At 35.8% G+C, this 19,056-nt stretch overlaps 1 protein-coding gene across 1 annotated transcript; it reads left to right on the forward strand.

Annotated features, from left to right (window-relative positions):
• The first annotated feature begins 534 nt into the window (after positions 1 to 534).
• On the forward strand, positions 535 to 4,222 carry LOC147488651 (uncharacterized). Its single transcript, XM_086574447.1, has 4 exons — positions 535 to 1,110; positions 2,752 to 3,576; positions 3,673 to 3,851; positions 3,940 to 4,222. Exons 1-4 carry the CDS (start codon positions 535 to 537, stop codon positions 4,220 to 4,222), a joined length of 1,863 nt encoding a protein of 620 aa, XP_086430573.1.
• The last annotated feature ends 14,834 nt before the right edge of the window (positions 4,223 to 19,056 follow it).

Raw genomic sequence — 19,056 nt, forward strand, 5'->3', positions numbered from 1 at the left:
CTGATTTTTCAAATAGTCCTGCTAGCATTGTAGGATTGATGTCTTTCTTATTACAACACCAATATGTTTGTGTATGTATTGCTGATTATATAAGATGCATGAATATATGTGTTCGACTCTAGTTTCATCTAACTTTGGTAATGAATATTAGGTTAGTGTATGCGTAGAGTTAGCTTGAAGTCAATGTATGTCTAGAGTTAGCATTGTAACTCCTTGGCCTAGTTAGTGTATGCCTCTACATAACTATTTAGCTATTTTTCTTGTTTAAAGTTTCATTCTTTCTTTCTTATCTCGTAGAAGTACATCATAGAGTTAACGTGCTTGATAGATAAGAGATGGATTGATCTAGATGATTTCCGACATCCGCGTTTTATAAGAGGTGTTACAGAGTTTGTAATCTTTGCCTCGAAACACCACGTTAACAAGAATGTCATACCATGTTCTTGTCGAAAGTGTCGAAACCAAGGCGCGGCAATGAGTCACGATAATGTTGCCCTACATTGTTTTAGCTATGGGTTTGACAAGACATATAAAATGTGGTTCTTGCACCGTGAGAAAGAAGTGGAAGAACAACACAATCAAAGAGGGTCGGGATTTCAAGAGAACGTGCATGTGGTTGACATGAATGCTGCTTTCCACACCATTGCTCAAGAGTTTAGTCTTGACAACTTGGACACTTTTCTTGGAGATGATCCAGGAGGTTGTATAGAGGGGGAAGAAGTCATAGACGGTGTTGCTTTTAACGCTAACTTGCGTGAAGCAATGACTGCATTATATCCTGGATGTGACTTCAGTGTTCTTAGATTTGTCATGAAACTCCTTAACCTAAAGTACACAAATGGGTGGAATGATAAAAGTTTTACCGTATTCCTTCAACTACTTCGCATGGTGTTGCCTACAGGTAACAAGATACCAGAGAATAACTACAGGGCAGATAAGATGATTAAAGACTTGAAACTGAAATGCAAAAAGATTGATGCATGTAGAAACGACTGCATCTTGTATTGGGAAAATAATGAATTTAAGGTTAGATGTCCTACTTGTGGTGTTTCTAGATACAAAACTCCAACCATTGAGGATTTGAGGAAGCGAACCAGGGTGCCTGCTAAGGTCTTGCGATACTTTCCACTTACGGAAAGGTTGAAGCGATTGTATAGTGTGCCTTGGGTGGCAAAAGAGATGCGGTGGCATTCTACTGGAGAATCAAAGCCTGGCACGATGAGGCATCTTGTTAACTCGACAGTGTGGAAGCAAGTCAATTTAAAATATTCAAACTTCTCTGTAGAGCCACGGAAGTTCGCTTGGGACTAGCCACTGATGGTTTTACTCCTTATGGCAACTTTGGAGCGCAACATAGTTCATGGCCTGTAATGCTTGTGAACTATAACCTCCCACTTGGGCTATGCATGAAGTCTCAATTCACCATGCTTTCAACTCTCATTGAGGGTCCAAAGCAACCGGGTAATGATATTGACGTTTATTTGCAGTCGCTGGTTAAAGATGTAGGAACCGTTATTTCAGAATGACTATTTCTACAAACAGCGAGAACCACGCGCAGCGGAATCAATGGGTTCTCACGATTTGTGATTAGAAAACATACCTTTTAGATCCGGTTTTGATAACTCTGAGAATCCAAGCTTTGTGAATCCGAATTAACAATCAACCCCTTGATCTTCTGTTGTATTCCTTTAGAATAGATTGGTCGTTGTGTGGACAACGATCTACCAATCCCCTTCTTTCTCTCAAGATCAAAAACGAATTCAGATCTACTTTTCTTGCCTCTTTTTCAGAACAATGAATAGTGAATTTCGGCTAGAGAGAAAGAGTATTCTATTTATATGCTACAATAGGGACCATAAGGAGAAATTAGGGTTAGGCCTCCTGACGGGCTTGGGCTTCCCATGTTCGCCCCGAACACATGGCCCAAGTCCGTCAACAAATGGCTTATTCCACTAAAGGCCATTGTTGCACTACCGCCCTAATCCCAAATTACGTGTCAGCGTTTATGGGCTCCATATTATATGCTCGTTGATCTCCCTGTGTTTAAGATATCGAATGTCCGTTGATTAAGTCAAGTTACTGACAACTACATTAATCAACTTCTTATGTCCTTGAGTAGTACCACTCAACCTCATTGTCATGTCGGAATAAATCCACCTGCAGGGTTTACATGACAATCTTTTTGAGCTCTTCAAGGGGACATCATCAACCAGACTTCTTGCGGGACACGGATTCCTTCTATAATCAACAGCACACTTTACATACAATGTCATTACCCAATCCATCGAGTTTGTTGATTCACAAATGAATCTCACTCATTGATGATTTAAAGCAATGTACAATGCATGTAAGTGCCCGTTATTATACCCGGATTAGGAGGACAAGAATCCATAATAACAGAGGTGTTTGTTCTCTTATATAGTCAGTATAAGGAGAAACAACCTCACTTGGTCCTGTTCAATAGACACAAAGTGTACTAGTGTAATCCTATAGTCAAGATAGATTAATACCAGATTATACTACAATCGTACCAATGGTTTGTCCAAATCTATCTAGGTTGTGAACGATTACTTATACTTTATAAGGTACTGATGATATGATCTTTTGTGTGTTCATACCATATCATCTACAACATAAAGTATTAGACACATGCATATAACTAATAACATATATAATATGCATAACATTTGCCCATATGATTCTCATTCAAAATATAAAGAATTTGAGTTAATACAAAAGTAATTCTTTTAGTATATAACCCTATCAAAAGAACTCCAAGAATTGTGGCGTGATGGGGTGATAGTTAAAGATGCATTCAAAGGTGAAGAGTTCCATATGCATGCCATTTTATTGTGGACAATCCATGATTTTCCAGCTTATGGGAACATCTCCGGTTGTAGAACTAAGGGAAAATTCGCTTGCCATCCTTGTGGTCCGAAAACTGCTTCTATAAGACTTCACCATGGAAGTAAGCATGTGTATATGAGAAGTAGACGGTGGCTTCCATTGAGATCCGAGGCTAGAAATGATACAAGAGAAAGCACCTATGATAAGACAAAGGAACAAGGTGAGCAACCAATAAGGTTGATTGGAGCTGAAGTTAAGATAATGACTAAGAGTTTGAAAAATCATCAATTTGGGAAACTCGGCAAGAATAAAGAAAGGAATAAAAGAAAGCGATCTATCTTCTTTAAGCTCAAGTATTGGAAACACATTCTCGTCCGTCATAACCTTAATGTAATGCATATTGAAAAAAATGTATGTGAAATTCTTCTTGCTTTGATGTTGAATATGAAAGGGAAAACTAAAAATGATGTCAATGCACACAAAGATTTAAAGCGCATGAAGAGAAAGAAGAAATATTGGGTGACTCAGCTTGGCGGGAAACAGGTTATGCCTCAAGGTATCTTTTGGCTTCGAAAAGAAGAGAAGAAGTTGTTCATCCAAACCTTGCACAATCTTAGTGTACCTATTGGGTTTAGCGGTAACTGGTATAATATTGTCAAAGGAGATTCAATGGATTTGAGACAAATGAAGTCACATGACTATCATATTCTAATGCAACATTTGCTGCCGGTATTAATATAGCATGCTTATAGAGATGGCAATAGAAAAGAAGCTTGGACAATTATTACTACCATTTGTACTTTCTTTAGTGCTTTGTGTTCGAAGAAAGTAGAGATTGAAACACTTGATGTACTGGAAAGGGGTATGGTCAAGGCATTGTGCGCGCTGGAGAGAATCTACCTACCATCATTGTTTGTAACTATGATGCATCTTCCTATTCACTTAGCTCATGAGGCTCGCCTTTGTGGGCCTGTTTTCTTTAGGTGGATGTATTGTTTTGAAAGGTACATAGCCTGATTTTTGTTACTTCCTTTATTTATTTATTTTTTTCTCATTTTTAAGATTCTATTGCTTCTGAAATACTTTTTTAAGGTACATGAAATATTTCAAGGATTATGTTACCAACAAAGCGCGCCCGGAAGGGTGTATTGCAAAGCGTTACTTGAAAGAGGAGACACTAATGTATTGTGCTGGATATAAAAGAGGAGGTGGTTTTTTAGATAAACTTGATAGGATGGCTGAAAATAAACCTGATGTTTTACCAGATGTTTTGGATAGTGTAGACGACAACCCCACTGCCAATGAGGGTGGGCCACTTGGCCCAAGTGCAAAGTATTTATTGGAAGGTGTGGAGTATGAACAAGCACGACAATGAGTACTAAGAAGTCATCCTAGTTATGACAGATGGCACATGTAAGTATATCATATCGTATTAAAGTTGTTAGAAACTTAACACAATCTAAATTATATACATATTCCTAACTGACTTTATTAATCCAAAAATCATTTAGGAAGTACACTAGCTTCATTGAGGACAATAGAGCAAGTGCAAGGAGGAGGACTGGGCACACTAGGGTGGCATTGTATTCTGATGATTTCATCACATGGTTGACAAAATAGCAGGAGTTCCTCGAATCCACTGATGATCACTTCAAGGATTTAGTTAGGGGACCTACACGCTTTGCTACAAAGTACCATAAGTGTTGTGTCAATGGGTTTCTCTTCATCACCAAAGACTATCAGAAAAATAAAAGGAACCAAAATAGCGGTGTTACCACAAGTTGCCCTACAACTTTCCGTTATAGTTCTAAGGATAAAAATCCAATTGATGGAGATGCAGATTACTATGGCGTTCTAACAAACATTGTTCAGCTAAATTATCGTGATGGCTACAAGACTATTTTGTTCAAGTGTGATTGGGCTAAGTGCACACAACTTGGTGTGAAAGTGGATGAGGAAGCAAAGTTGAGGTTGGTCAACTTATCAAATCAACTTAGTTCGGACCATATATGTGATGAACCATTTATTCTTCCAGAGAAGGCTACTCAGGTTTTCTACTCCCAAGATCCCAAGAATCTTGAATGGCATGTAGTGTTGGAGGTTCCAAGAAAAGTGTATTTTGATGAAGGTGGACCGTGTCTCTGAGATTAAAGAGTGATGAATGATTCAGATATAGGGCCTAACAACCTCGACATTTCTATGGTGGATGAGCTGATATTCAACGACCCAGACGACATGTTTGAAGTTGTTGAGAGTAGCAGAAAAAGAAAGAGATCTAGAACATAGTCCATTTATATTTTGTGTTGACTTAGTAGTGTGTGTTTTGTGGTATTAAAATTTTGGTAGTTCTTTGATTAAGTGTAATTTTTTGTTTGAACATGGTATGTCTGTACTTGAATCTTTTTCTTTTCTGACTATATTTTTCATGTGTGCATAATAGGCCTTTTATCGAATGCTTTCTCTTGCTTAGTTAAGTAGAAATTTAAATTAAAAATTAACAGATCTTGATCTTTGCACTATGTACATGCATACTTGCTGTATTGTATTACAGCTCTTTGTACATGGACGAGGGACAAACACATAGCAGCTCACATTCACTAAGTGGCAGCCTTGGGGATGACTTAGGTAATGGAGATGACTTTTACTTTTCAATTGAAGACCCTATTATCTTAGACTTGTTTATTTGAATATCCATTCTGTTTCTTCTTAAACCATCACCTTAGCCTTGTATCACATAATAAAGACATTTAGCTCAATTAGGATTAATTTGGTGTGATAGTAAGTGGTAGATGTGATTAATCGACCTCGGCTCCTTTGGACGCCATTGAGATTGTGAGGAAACATGTGCCCACTACACACTGGAGTGAGCTAACTTGAGTGGAAAAATTAGAGTATTTTTGTCTTGACAAATTGTGAGGACCTACTTAAGGACGCTATTCCAAAAGTTTCTGAAACGGACATGCCATTACATTTCATAACATAGTTTATATATAGCATGCATGTATATTGTTAGATGATTTGATTATTATGCGTGTATTAGCTTAGATTTCAAAAGCATTGTTCTTATTATATTGTTATTGAGATGTATATATATCTGAGATTAATTAGGAAATTTTATTTTTCTTACTTAGTCGTTATAGTATAAATGAAGTTTGTAAGTACCTTCTCTGGAAAACTCTTACGAGACTATAACTCGTCCACTAGAGAATTCCTAGTGGTTTAAGGCCTTATTTCATATAGTTAATGTAATCGGTCTATGCAAAACAAGATTAGTTAAACCACATTTTTGGCTACTTATCTGTTTTTATTTCTCATCTTTGTTTGAGGACAAGCAAAATGTTGTTTGGGGGTGGTGTGATAAGCACCCAAAAGTGTAGTTTAAACCCCTTAATAGTACTCTATTTAGGCCAATTATATTTATAATAAATAAGAGTTAGTAATGTTTACATGTTTTTGTGTATTTCAGGACTTGAAGTTGATTAGGTGACTAAAAGCACCACTTTTGCATGAAAAACGAGTCAAGATAATTACCAAGGAAGTTCTATATTTAAAGCCCAAGAATCATGGAGAAAAACCTTTTTCAAGCCCAGTCAATGCTGAGAAGTCAAAGTCAATTTGGGTAGAAAAATGATAGAAAAGTTAATAGAACTTCAATAAGCCTTATCTTTGGACTCGGACCTTAGAATTAGGCCTACTTTATGTCAAAAAGATCGGCTCGGAATCAGCTTTCCAATGGACCCAGTCTTGCCCCAATCAAAGCTATAAAAGTGGACAAAAAGGGCACGGAAGTAATTTCCAGCAGCTGTGACCCTTTTAGACTTAACCTAATGGACTTTGGGCTCACTTTAGAGGCCCAAAGTCCCCCTTTTTGGCACATGCACGAAAATGTAACCTTAACCCTCTCCTATATAAAGAGGGTTAAGGTTAAACACTACTGATCCTTTTTTAACTCTTCTAACAAACCCTTAGTTTAATTTAGGTTTATGTTTTCCTTAGTTTATAATTATGTTTAACAATTGTAACCACCATTAATTCCCAATTAATCAAAAGCTTTAGTTTAATTTCAAATATTGTTCTTTAAATTATGTCTTCTGGTCAATCTTTAGTTAATATAATTCCTATTACACTAGGCTAAACCTCCATTAGAGAAGGTTTATGAAGCCATGTGAGAATGATTAATCATTAGTATTTATTGTTTTGCAAATAATAACTTCAAGTTCTTCATTATGAGTAACTAGAGATAGAGCTCATAATGGAGAACTAGAGTATAGAGCCACCACCAAAGAGATTTATGGTGGAGCTATTCTCTCATGCTAGTGAAACCTCGATCCGAGAGGACTTGGTCTTCACTAGGGATCAATACAAGCGATTCGATACTAACTAATAATTAATCGAATCGCATGGCGGATTAAACCCCTTCTAATACCTTTATTTATTCTCTAAATTTACTATTTTAACATCATATTTACTATTTTGACTCTTATTAGTGAAGCATAATTGCAATCTAGATTTGCATCCTAGTAGTGTACGAATTAGAGTTTGGCGAACACGACTACTCTCCTCTTTATCACATGATTTTGATGAGTTTTATCTACTATTTTTCCACCATAATTTCCTGTTCACGACATCATATATCTACTATGCATCACCTCATTCTTAAACATTTATTATCATTAGACCTTGCATGAGTAGAATGAAAACCTCTACCTTTTTCTCTTTCTCTAATTTTCTTGTTTTAACTATTAAAGTTGCATTTCTTTTTCTGTATCTTGCACATTAAATTATCATAGGAAGCATCAAATTGAAAGCTCTAAATAAAAATCCTTCTCACTAGTTCCTTTTAAATCTATTTCAGTTGTGACCTTAGCCTCGTATTTAGGTTGGACGAAACTCTTACTCTAAGCTTACACAAAAGACATGTGAGTAAGGAAAAGGAATCTTGAAAATGTGTATGTTTATAGTTCATTTGGATTTCATACCATAAATCTATAAAAGTGCATACATCACACCCCTTATCCCACCTCTTGAATCAAGGGCCAAATTTGCTTTATTTGAGGAGGTGTATCCAGAAAGATATCAAACTATTGGTTTTTTCTTAATTGATACTCAGCCATTAGATCAAACTCATTACCATATTGAAATCCATGCCTAAACACTATAAATAGGGGTCTCATTCACCCACAAAAAACATCTTCAGCTAGTGTAGACACCCCATTTTTGCACCCCAGGCATAATTCATTCACGATTTTGCCTTGAATTAAATTTGATCATATAAGGTGATTTGCTTTCTAGAGTCTTCTTTTCTACATCAAACTTCTTTATTTTAATCTTATTTTAGAATCTTTAGACTTTCCTCATCATGTTCTAGCTATGGCTGGAGTTTCGTTGCTTTCTGAGTTTTGAGCTGAAAATGACCAAAATGCCCCTGTGACCCTTTGGATCCCAAATCTCATTTTTTTCACTCTTTATTTGGATGAGATTATTTCATATTTGAATTCCCCTTGAAAAATCCTTCGAAATGAGTACAATCTTGCCTAGGTTCCTTTTGGATTTCGGAAACCATAATCTTGCCCTATCCCGTTTCAGCCCGTTGTGCACACTATTGAGTGCAACAATTTATTGGAGTAATATTTCGACCCAAGGGTACTTTTAAGAGTTCATGGACCTTCCTAATGGATTAATGAACAATTTTTGTGAAGAAGAGTTTGCCTAATTTTGACCTGGTCAAAGAGAATTTGCAGCATTGAAAATATGGTCAAAATGGGCCTTTTTGTGGATTTTGGACCCGTGCTCGTGGGCTGTGGATCCAGCTCGTATAAAACCTTTTCATTAGGGTTTCTAGACCATTCTCAAGCCTCCAAAAACCTAGAGAACCTTCTTTATTTGTTTGATTTGATTTGATCCCTAAAATCAAGAATATTCTAGAGAATATGTCATTTTGGAGCCAAGTTTGGAAACTCTGGATTGTGGGCTCATTAAGAACGTCTAGGGTTTGTTTTTTTACCCTAATCTATCTAAAAGATCCAAAAATCAAGGACCAAGATCGCACCCCTTATCCCACCTCTTGAATCAAGGGCCAGATTTATGAGGTGCATCCAAAAAGATATCAAACCATTGGATTTTTCTTCATCAACACTCAGCCATTGGATCAAACTCATTACCATATTGGAATCCATCCCAAAAAGCTATAAATATGGGTCTCATTCATCCACAAAAAAACATCTGGAGCTAGTATTTCGGAGTTAATAATCTTGAACTAGTTATTCAGAGCTAATAGTTTAGTAGTCTTCTTTTCTTGAGTGTTCTTTTTTTCTTTTCTAGTTTATCATTTTAGGGTATAATTTCTTTAGTTTAATCTTAATTTGGAGGTAAAATTTCGACTTTGAGGTTTTTCTAATGAAGTTCTTCATGTTCTTCATCTTGAGTCTCTTTTTCTCTTAGTTCAATCCTGAGTAGAAGCTCCATTTCACCAAAAGTTGTTTATTCTCCCAAATCACCTATTTCAATCATCAAATTTATCAATTCAAGATCAAGTTCATCATCATCATTCATCAACAATCGATCAATCAATCTACAATCAAGTATGAGGCCATATTCCAAACAAGGTGATATCTCTCTTTTCTCTTCATTTAGCATTGCATATTAGAATTATCTTTTAGTCTTATTATAGTATATAGTTATTAGCTTTAAATAATTTGGCAAAGATCATCCAACATGGAAATGAAATTTCAAGCTTTCTTTATTCGCCTATCTCAAAACATTACACCTCAATAGAAGTAAGGCTGGTTTTACCAGGCGAGCGTGGGTGCCTAACACCTTCCCACATCGTACCTTGACTCTCGAACCCAATAATCATCTAGTTTCGAGGGCTAGTCCTTCACATAGGTTTTACTCAATTTTTCCTTAATAAAGTTAGTGGCGACTCTAAAATCAATTGCATAGACCTAGGTACACATTTTTGTGCGTACAGCTAGTTATTCAAAGCTAATAATCTTCAGCTAGTTATTCATAGCTAATAGCCTAGTAGTCTTCTTTTCCTGAGTGTTCATTATTTTTCTTTCTAGTTCTTCATTTTAGCCATCTTTTCTCCTAGTTCAATCCTGAGTAGAAGCTCCATTTCACCAAAAGTTTGGGGGTTGTTGATCAAACCCCAAATGTGCGTTTTATTACCCTTGCAGTGCTTCAAATATGTCCTTCTTATGCTCAATGAACAAACAACTCATAGCTTTTACTATCATTTGCAGGTTACAGGCCTTTTCAAAGGACTTATTGTAAAATATGCATTTTAGTGCCAAAAGGAGCTCTATTAACGCTTGTTATAAAGACTCTAGCTTACTAGAGAAAATGCTAAAAAGTCAAGGTCAAAGTCAAACTCAACGGTCAAAGACTCAAACCCAAAAGACTGAAGATTATGTCATCTACCCAGAAAACTGAAGCTTATGGCCTCAGCTCAAAAGTAGTCTTGCCTAACCAAGCTTGCTCATGAAGAAACCTAATAGCAAAAGTAAAAATCATAAAGCATAAATGAAAAAGCAACTCATGAGGTGGCTTGCATCTAGAAAAGCATAAAGCAAACTCATGAGGTATCTTACATCTAAAAGTGAAGGGCAAATCTATAACTTGGAAAAATGTGTAATATATAAGCCAAAAAGTGAGAGGAGAGAGGGCACTTAGACTTAATATATGGTCATGTAGGAGTAGTGTAATTTTTATTTTCAAGTCATTTACATTTCAAGTTTTTATTTGCTTTATTTTCTCTTTGTTCTTGTCAACTTTTCAATTCAAGTTTGTTATTTAAAGTCTTTGTGTTTTCAATCTCGACTCAATGCTTTCTCATCAATACAAGTTTTCTTTTCATTGCTTTTAATACAAGTCATTCATCCTTTCATACAAACAAGTTCTGAACTTTAAAAACTACTACCTTCACCCTTTCATAAACTCCCATTTATCCATCTCTAAAAATCTATGGCGAACCTCAAAATAAACTCTCATTATACTACTACTTCACCTCACGGATGAATCAGCCTGAACTCATAGTGGCAGTCTTTTCCAATCTAAGTATACTTGAACGTAATTGATTGATTGATTGAACTTGAGTATCATCATCCCTAGCATCCACCTTTCATCTCCAGCATGTAATTCATCTTCCCCAGTCGTGTTCTTCTATGTCTTCTTCCATCTTCTTTAAAATCTCCTATCCCCAGCAAATCTTCTTGCTCTCCCTAGTGAGTCTTTCATCATTGTTTGGTTATCACCATTATATGAGAATCTTTAATCTAAGTCAAAATATCGAATGAATTGATCTATCCACTTGATTTCACCAGTTTCCCAAAATGAATTTGAAAATATCATATTTCAACAAATTTGTCCCTTGATTTCAAAAAGTTTTTCATCCTTATCCATCACTACTTTTTGCCTAAGTACCTGGCCTGAGCATCATTATCCCGGTACACACTGATGTAATGTAAGACGTAGAATACACGCATTAGAAGGTGTGTTACCTTTGGTTGAGTACTGAAAAAATGTAAGGCGTAAACCACACATTTGTAAGGTACGATACCATCCTCTCTTGAGTGACAACCATTTTCAACTATGCTTTCACAAACAACTTGATGAAACTAAGATTTCAAATATTTCGGGAAAAAACACATCTTCAAAAATTATTTTCAAATGAAATTTTCAAAAATTGCATGAGATTTCTTAGATAGAGTTTGGCAAAAATGTTGTGTCTCCTTGTCTTTGTCGTTCAGTTGGGAGCAACTTCCACCAAAGAAGGGCAATTGTAGACACCCAATTTTTGCACCCCAGGCATAATTCATTCACAATTTTGCCTTAAATTAAATTTGATCATATAACGTGATTTTCATTCTCGAGTCTTCATTTCTACTTCAAACTTGCTTCTTGTCAATCCTATATTAGCGTATTTAGACTCTCCTCATCATGTTCTAACTATGGCTGAAGTTTTATTGTTTTCTAAATTTTGAGCTGAAAATGACCAAAATGCCCTTGTGACCCTTTGGAGCCCAAATTTCAAATTTTTCACCCTTTCTTTGGATGATTATTTCATATTTGAATTCCCTTTTGAAAACTCCTTTGAAATGAGTACAAGCTTGATTAGGTTCCAACTGGGGATTCTTCTGAAAGCTTATGTTCAGACGGAATAGTCCCCATACAGTAAGACCATCGATGTGATGATGGTAGAGACACTTCTTGAGGGGGTGAAACACCCCAAGTCTCACTGCGCATTTCAGAGTTCATTGCAAAGGAATCAATTGGCAATATCTCAGTGGACAGCCTACAACCTGCTAGCCTCAGCCAAGCCTTCTGATATATGTAAGGTGATGCTCCATATTCTATGGATTCTTCAAGAGCAAAAGAACAACTTCTGCATCGTCACCTTCGTTTGGGAGCAACTCTGTAAACCCAAGAAGTCAACCACCCCTTAACCAGTGCTGGTCACCAAGATCATGCAGCACTGGGGGTTCGAGGCCACAGATGCCCTAGTGGAGGTCAAGGACGATACCACAGGTCCTATCTATGCCCACTGAGTCCAGAAATTCTAGCTTCCACCTGCCACCAGAGCCGCCGAGCAAGCACGCCCTACTAAGAAAGTGGATTACTTCGCCGAAGATGTCACTCGACAGTTCACTCAGCCCATGGACGGAATTCACTTCCTCTATGGAAGCCAGAGGATTCTGCATTCATACCTCCACCAGCTCAAGCAAACACAGGGAGTCATCATAGCGGAATTGCAGACCCTCAGAGAGGAGGAGCGGTCCTTCCAGCATGAGCAGTGACGTTTTTAGCACAGTGTCACTAGAACACTGCAGAGCATTAGAGGCGTGCTCCCACATAGTGATAGACACGCTAGGACCCGACGTCATCAAGAAGAAGGATCTTCTCGACGTCATGATGAGTCTGACTAGGCAGCTCCCTAGAGTCCGTATAGATAGTTTATAATCTTTCGTGTTGTTTATTTTTCTTTATTATGACGTTTAATTATATGGTTAATATTATATATGCTTGTTTTATTTGTTTTATTTGTTTTCTTGTGGAATTTGGTATATGAGTAGAAGGTAATACAAATACATCATGCCAAAATTTCCCATTTTTCTTTCATGCATTTCATATATGTTTTCAAAAATACAAAAACCCAAAAAATATTTCATAGTAGAATAATTATCCTTAGTATAATAAACCATGTATTTCCTGTTCTATATCAAACAACCCACGCCCCAAACTTATTTGGGGGTGGCGTACTTTCATCATGAAGAACAGAATACAAATGTATCGCCGTTTTTGCTCATGTTTCTATGATAATCTCTTTCCTTATCTTTATACTTTGAGGACAAAACATAGTTCTATTTTGGGGTGGTATAGTAACATTTTGCAAAAACTATGCATTTTCTATATAGTAGATATAATAGTATATTTCTTTCTTTCTATAAAAAAATTTCGAAAAAGACCAAAAATATTTTTCTGTTTAGTATTAAAAAGTCTTGTTTCCTTTTATATGATTAATAAAAAGTTTAGAATTATTATTATAGCAATAGAGTAAGGATTCATTTTTCGAACTTAGACTAATATACGTACAATAGTTTCTACAACTTTTCATGAATGGCATGCATCAACATTTGTTTGTATATAGCAGTGAGTTTTTGAGACCAAGGTTAGAACAATTAAGTTCTATATCCTATGAGAATCTAGCCAAAAGCCTCATTTGAGCGATTATTGAGTGATGACACAAATGATGTCCAGATAGAAAAACCACACATCCACTTGCTTGATCACCATGATATATCCTAAGAGAGAATTTAGGCCCTTTTGGGATTGATACAGCCAAATAAACATTAAAACCCCAAAAAGATAGTTTTTCCTCTAGTTACCCCCCCTTGAGCCTTCACCATTTGCTAAAAAGCCTTTTTATTCTTTGCTAAAAATTCCTAACCCATTACAACACACAATAAAAAAAGCTTACCTAGCTGACGAGTTGAGAATTGGATGGATATCAGAAAAAGATAAGAGAAGACCTTGTACAAAAACAGATCAGTAAGTTGCTTCGAAAATAAAAAGAAAAGAGAAGAAAATAAAGACCCATCAAAAACCAAAACTCCAAAAAAGAAATCAAAGGAGTAAAAAATTGAATCTCCCAAAAGTTCAAAATCAAAAGGAGATGATATCACAAACAAAAGAAAAGTTAGAACTCCTAAATTCAAAATCATATGGAGTCACAAAGCCAAGGGGCTAAAAAAAATGTATCACAATTAGGAAGCAAAGAACAAAACGAAGATCTTCTCTAGTTACAAGTATCTTGAAGACTCAGTTTCTCAACTTATCAGATTTTGTTTTTCCCTTCCTTTTTCCTTCTAAACCATCACCCTAGCCCCGTAACTCGTAATAAAAGACCTCTAGCTCAATTAGGAATAGGATGGTGTGATAGTAAGTGGCAAGCGTGATCAATTGACTCAGGTTTCTTTGAATGTCATTTGAGTATATGAGGAATATAAGTGCCCGCTGCACTTATTATAACGAACCTTGAGTGAATCTATCAGAGAGTTGTGATTGCAACACACCCCTATGAGAACCCACCTTAAAGACGCTCTCTAAAAGTCTCGAAAACGACTCTACTTTTGCATTTCATTGCTCATGTTTTGCACATTTATCTTTAGGTGATTAAATTACTGTACATATGTTATTCTAAGTTCAAAGGAGCTTGTCCTTATTCCCAACTAATGAGATGTATGGACTTCTGAGAATAAATAAGGAAACAAGGCCCTTTGTACTAAATAGAAGAAGTTTATGAGTACCTTCACTAGAAAACTCTCACGAACCTTAAAGATCATCCACTAGGGAATTCCTAGTGGTTTAAGGCCTTGTTGCATATAGTCAATGCAATCGCACTCTGTGAAACGAGATTCGTATAACTTATAATAAATTACTCATTTATGATTTTAATTTTTTCTCTCATCCTCACTTGAGAACAAGCAAGATGTTATTTAGGGGTGGTGATCAGCTCCCAAATATGCGTTTTATTACCCTTACATTACTGTATTACGGCCTTTCTTACATTTAATGAAAAGACAACTCATAGCTTTTATTGCCTTTTTAAAGTTACAGAGAAATTTAGACCACTTATCATAAAAGCTGCATCTTAGCACTAAAAGGAGCCTTAATCACGCTTATTATGAAGACCAGAAGCTGCTATGAAAAAGTGCTAAAAAAGCCAAAGTCAAATGTCAAAGTCAAAAGTCAAAAGTCAAAGCCCTCAACTCAGAAGACCAGAGTTGGAGGTTCTTCGCACTAAATATGGCATTCTCCAAAACCTATCTTGATCAAGAAGAAATCAAAAAGCAAAGGGAAAAAAGCAAAAGCATAAAGTAAAGGGTGAGGTATCTCAAATATAATGGAGAAGGGCAAATTAGCCATTGGCATAAAATAGGGGTATATAAACCAAAAATTAAGGAGAGAGAATGCACCTATACTTAATCTAGTGTCATGTAGGATTTATTTTTCTAAATTTTTTTTCATTCAAGTCATTTTACTTTATTGTTCTTCATTTCAATCTTGTTATTTTGCTTTGTTATTCAATCAATCAATCTTCTTTATTATTATTTCTTTCAATCAATCTTTCCATTACCTCAATGTTTGTGTTTGCATCTTTCATTCAACAAGTCTTTCTTTTATATGTTCTTCATGTTCTTCATTCAACTAGAAACTAAACAAGTCTTAAAAAAGAACTACCTTCTTCCAATCATTTAACTCCAAACAATCTATGGTGAACCTCATTTCTAATATTTTGAATACTACCACCAATACAACAACTTCAAGAACCAAGTGATAACAGTGCTAAAAAGGTTGCTATATATTATGTATCATCCTGACAATAGTACACTACATTGTATGTATCATCCTTACTTTGGCCGACCAAAACTTCAAATAACAATGGTGAGAACCAAGTGATAACGGTGTTCAACAAGATGCTATATATCATGTACCATCCATACAACAGTATGCTACATTGGATGTATCATCCTTACTTTGCCAGACCAAAACTTCCAGTAACAATGGTGAGAATCAAGTGATAACAATGCTCCACATGATAGTATATTATATGTATCATCCTGACAAATGTATGATACATTGTTTGTATCATCCTTACTTCGGCAGACTGAAACTTACAGTAACAATTGTGAGAACCAAGTGATAACGGTGCTCAACAGGATTCTATATAGTATGTATCATCCAGACATACTTCCACTCTGGCATCCTTAGTTCAATATCAATAATTCTACACTGACACAGGAAATTGACACATTCATCCGACACACTGATGTGGCGAATGATACATGTCATGTATCAACATGATATATGACATGTATCACCCTTTTACAAAATGATACATGACATGTATCACGATAATACATGACGTGTAGCACGATGATACAAGACATGTATCATCTGCCACATCACTGTGTCGGATAATTGTGTCAGTGTAGCAGCACTCTCCTTATCCATCACTATTTTTGGCCTATGTGCCTGGCTTGAGCACCATTATCCCGGTACACACTAATGTAATGTAAGACGTAGAATACATGCATTAGAAGGTGTGTTACCTTTAGTTGAGTACTAAAAAAATGTAAGGCGTAAAACACGCATTTGTAAGGTATGATACCATCCTCTCTTGAGTGACAACCATTTTCAACTATGCTTTCACAAACAACTTGATGAAACTAAGATTTCAAATATTTCGGGAAAAACCCCATCTTCAAAAATTATTTTCAAATGAAATTTTCAAAAATTGCGTGAGATTTCTTAGATAGAGTTTGGCAAAAATGTTGTGTCTCCTTGGCTTTTTCGTTCAGTTGCGAGCAACCTTCGCCAAATAGGGGCAACTGTAGACACCCAATTTTTGCACCCCACGCATAATTCATTCACGATTTTGCCTTAAATTAAATTTGATCATATAACGTGATTTTCATTCTCGAGTCTTCATTTCTACTTCAAACTTGTTTCTTGTCAATCCTATATTAGCGTATTTAGACTCTCCTCATCATGTTCTAACTATGGCTGAATTTTCATTGTTTTCTGAATTTCGAGCTGAAAATGACCAAAATGCCCTTGTGACCCTTTGGAGCCCAAATTTCAAAATTTTCACTCTTTCTTTGGATGAGATTATTTCATATTTGAATTTCCCTTGAAAAATCCTTCGAAATGAGTACAAGTTTGTCTAGGTTCTATTTGGATTTCAGAAACCCTATTATTGCCCTACCCCGTTTCAGACTGTTGTGTGCGCTGTTCACTGCAATACATTTTTGGAGTAAGATTTCGACCCAAGGATATTTTTAAGAGTTAATAGTCCTTCCTAATGGATTAAGGATAATTTTTTATGAAGAAGAGTTTGCCTAATTTTGGTCCGGTCAAAGGGAATTTGTAGTGTCAAGAAAATGGTCAAAATGGTCTTTTTTGTGGATTTTGGACCCGTGCCCGTGGGCCGCGGATCCAGCTCGTGTTGAACTTATTCATTAGAGTTTCTAGCCAATTTTCAAGCCTCCAAAACTATAGAGAAACTTACTTAATTATTTGATTTGATTTGATCCTTAAAATCAAGAATATTCCTGAGAATATGTCATTTTGGAGCCATGTTTGGAAACCCTAGATTGTGAGTATATTGAGGATGTCCAGAGTTTAATTTTTTGACCTAATCCATCTACCAAAACCTAAAAATCAACAGTCAAGATCGCACCCTTTATCCCCACCTCTTGAATCAAGGGCCAAATTTGCTTTATTTGAGGAGGTGCATCAAGAAAGATATCAAACCATTCGATTTTTCTTAATCAAAACTCAACCATTAAATCAAACTCATTACCATATTGAAATCCATGCCTAAACACTATAAATAGGGGTCTCATTCACCCACAAAAAACATATTCAGCTAGTTATTCAGATATTATAATCTTCAGCTAGTTATTCAGAACTAATAGCCTAGTAGTCTTCTCTTCCTGAGTGTTCATCATTTTTCTTTCTAGTTTTTCATTTTAGCCATCTTTTCTCCTAGTTCAATCCTGAGTAGAAGCTCCATTTCACCAAAAGTTGTTTTTTCTCCCATATCACATGTTTCAATCCAAAAATCAAGGTTGTCAATTCAAGATCAAGTTCATCATTATCATTCATCAACAATCAATCAAAATCATCAATCAATCAACAATCAACAATCAACAATCAAATATGAGGCAACATTCCAAACAAAGTGACATTTTTTTTTTCTATTTTATTTCATTTAGCATTGCATATTAGGATTTTTTTTTTTTTTTTTTTTTTTTTTTTTTTGGTTTTATCATAGAATATAGTTATTAGTCTTTAAATAATTAGCGAAGATCATCCAACTTGGTAGTTAAATTTCAAGCTTTCTTCATTCGCCTATCTTAAAATAAACTTTACACCTCAATAGAAGTAAGGCTGGTTTTTACCAGGCGAGTGTGGGTGCCTAACACCTTCCCACATCGTGCCTTGACTCTCGAACCAAATAACCATCTAGTTCGAGGGACTAGTCCTTTACATAGGTTTTACTAAAAAAATTCTTAATAAAGTTAGTGGCGACTCTAAAATCAATTGCTTAGACCTAGGTACACATTTTTGTGCATACACCTTGTTTTGTCAAAAACAATATTTTTACAATCTTTCCAACGCTTCTTTCGACTTCTTGGATGAAATTTTTGTAGTCTTTTGCTTGAAGTAAACGCATGTCCAAAAGAAGCTTCAAACGAACTTTCACCGAACTTCTTTCGACGACACTTCGATCTTACAATATTTCTTTATAATATTTCTTGTGTTTCTTCGAATAGCATGTAACCATTGGGGAAGAGAATAATGCAAACAGATCTTCTTAAGGTAGAAAGATAAAAGTTAGTGTGCACTCCCTTTCAAGAAAAAATTATATCTTTTGAAAAAGCTCACATTTTTGTCCAAACTGCAGACTTCGAAAGTTGGGATCTTTATACATAATATGTGGAGTATTTTTGGTAACATGTAATGGAGAATTAACATATGGAACAAAAATTGGGGTTTCCAAGTTGGATTTTTACAATCTTTCCAACGCTTCTTTCGACTTCTTGAGGATTATATGTGGGTGTTGGTGGAGGTTGGATTGGACGTATAATTGGGGTTTCCAAGTTGGAAATTTTAGGTGGTGGTGTAGATGATATAAGGGTT

This window comes from Coptis chinensis, chromosome 7 (genome assembly GCF_015680905.1).
Source record: "Coptis chinensis isolate HL-2020 chromosome 7, ASM1568090v1, whole genome shotgun sequence".
NCBI classification, from domain to species: Eukaryota; Viridiplantae; Streptophyta; class Magnoliopsida; order Ranunculales; family Ranunculaceae; genus Coptis; species Coptis chinensis.

Bases quoted from the DNA above. Each gene is read 5' to 3' on its own strand.
- LOC147488651 (XM_086574447.1), top strand. From the start codon at position 535: ATGTGGTTCTTGCACCGTGAGAAAGAAGTGGAAGAACAACACAATCAA. The intron at 3,577-3,672 runs GTATTAATATAG...TTGTGTTCGAAG, and splicing joins TAATGCAACATTTGCTGCCG to AAAGTAGAGATTGAAACACT. The intron at 3,852-3,939 runs GTACATAGCCTG...TACTTTTTTAAG, and splicing joins TGGATGTATTGTTTTGAAAG to GTACATGAAATATTTCAAGG.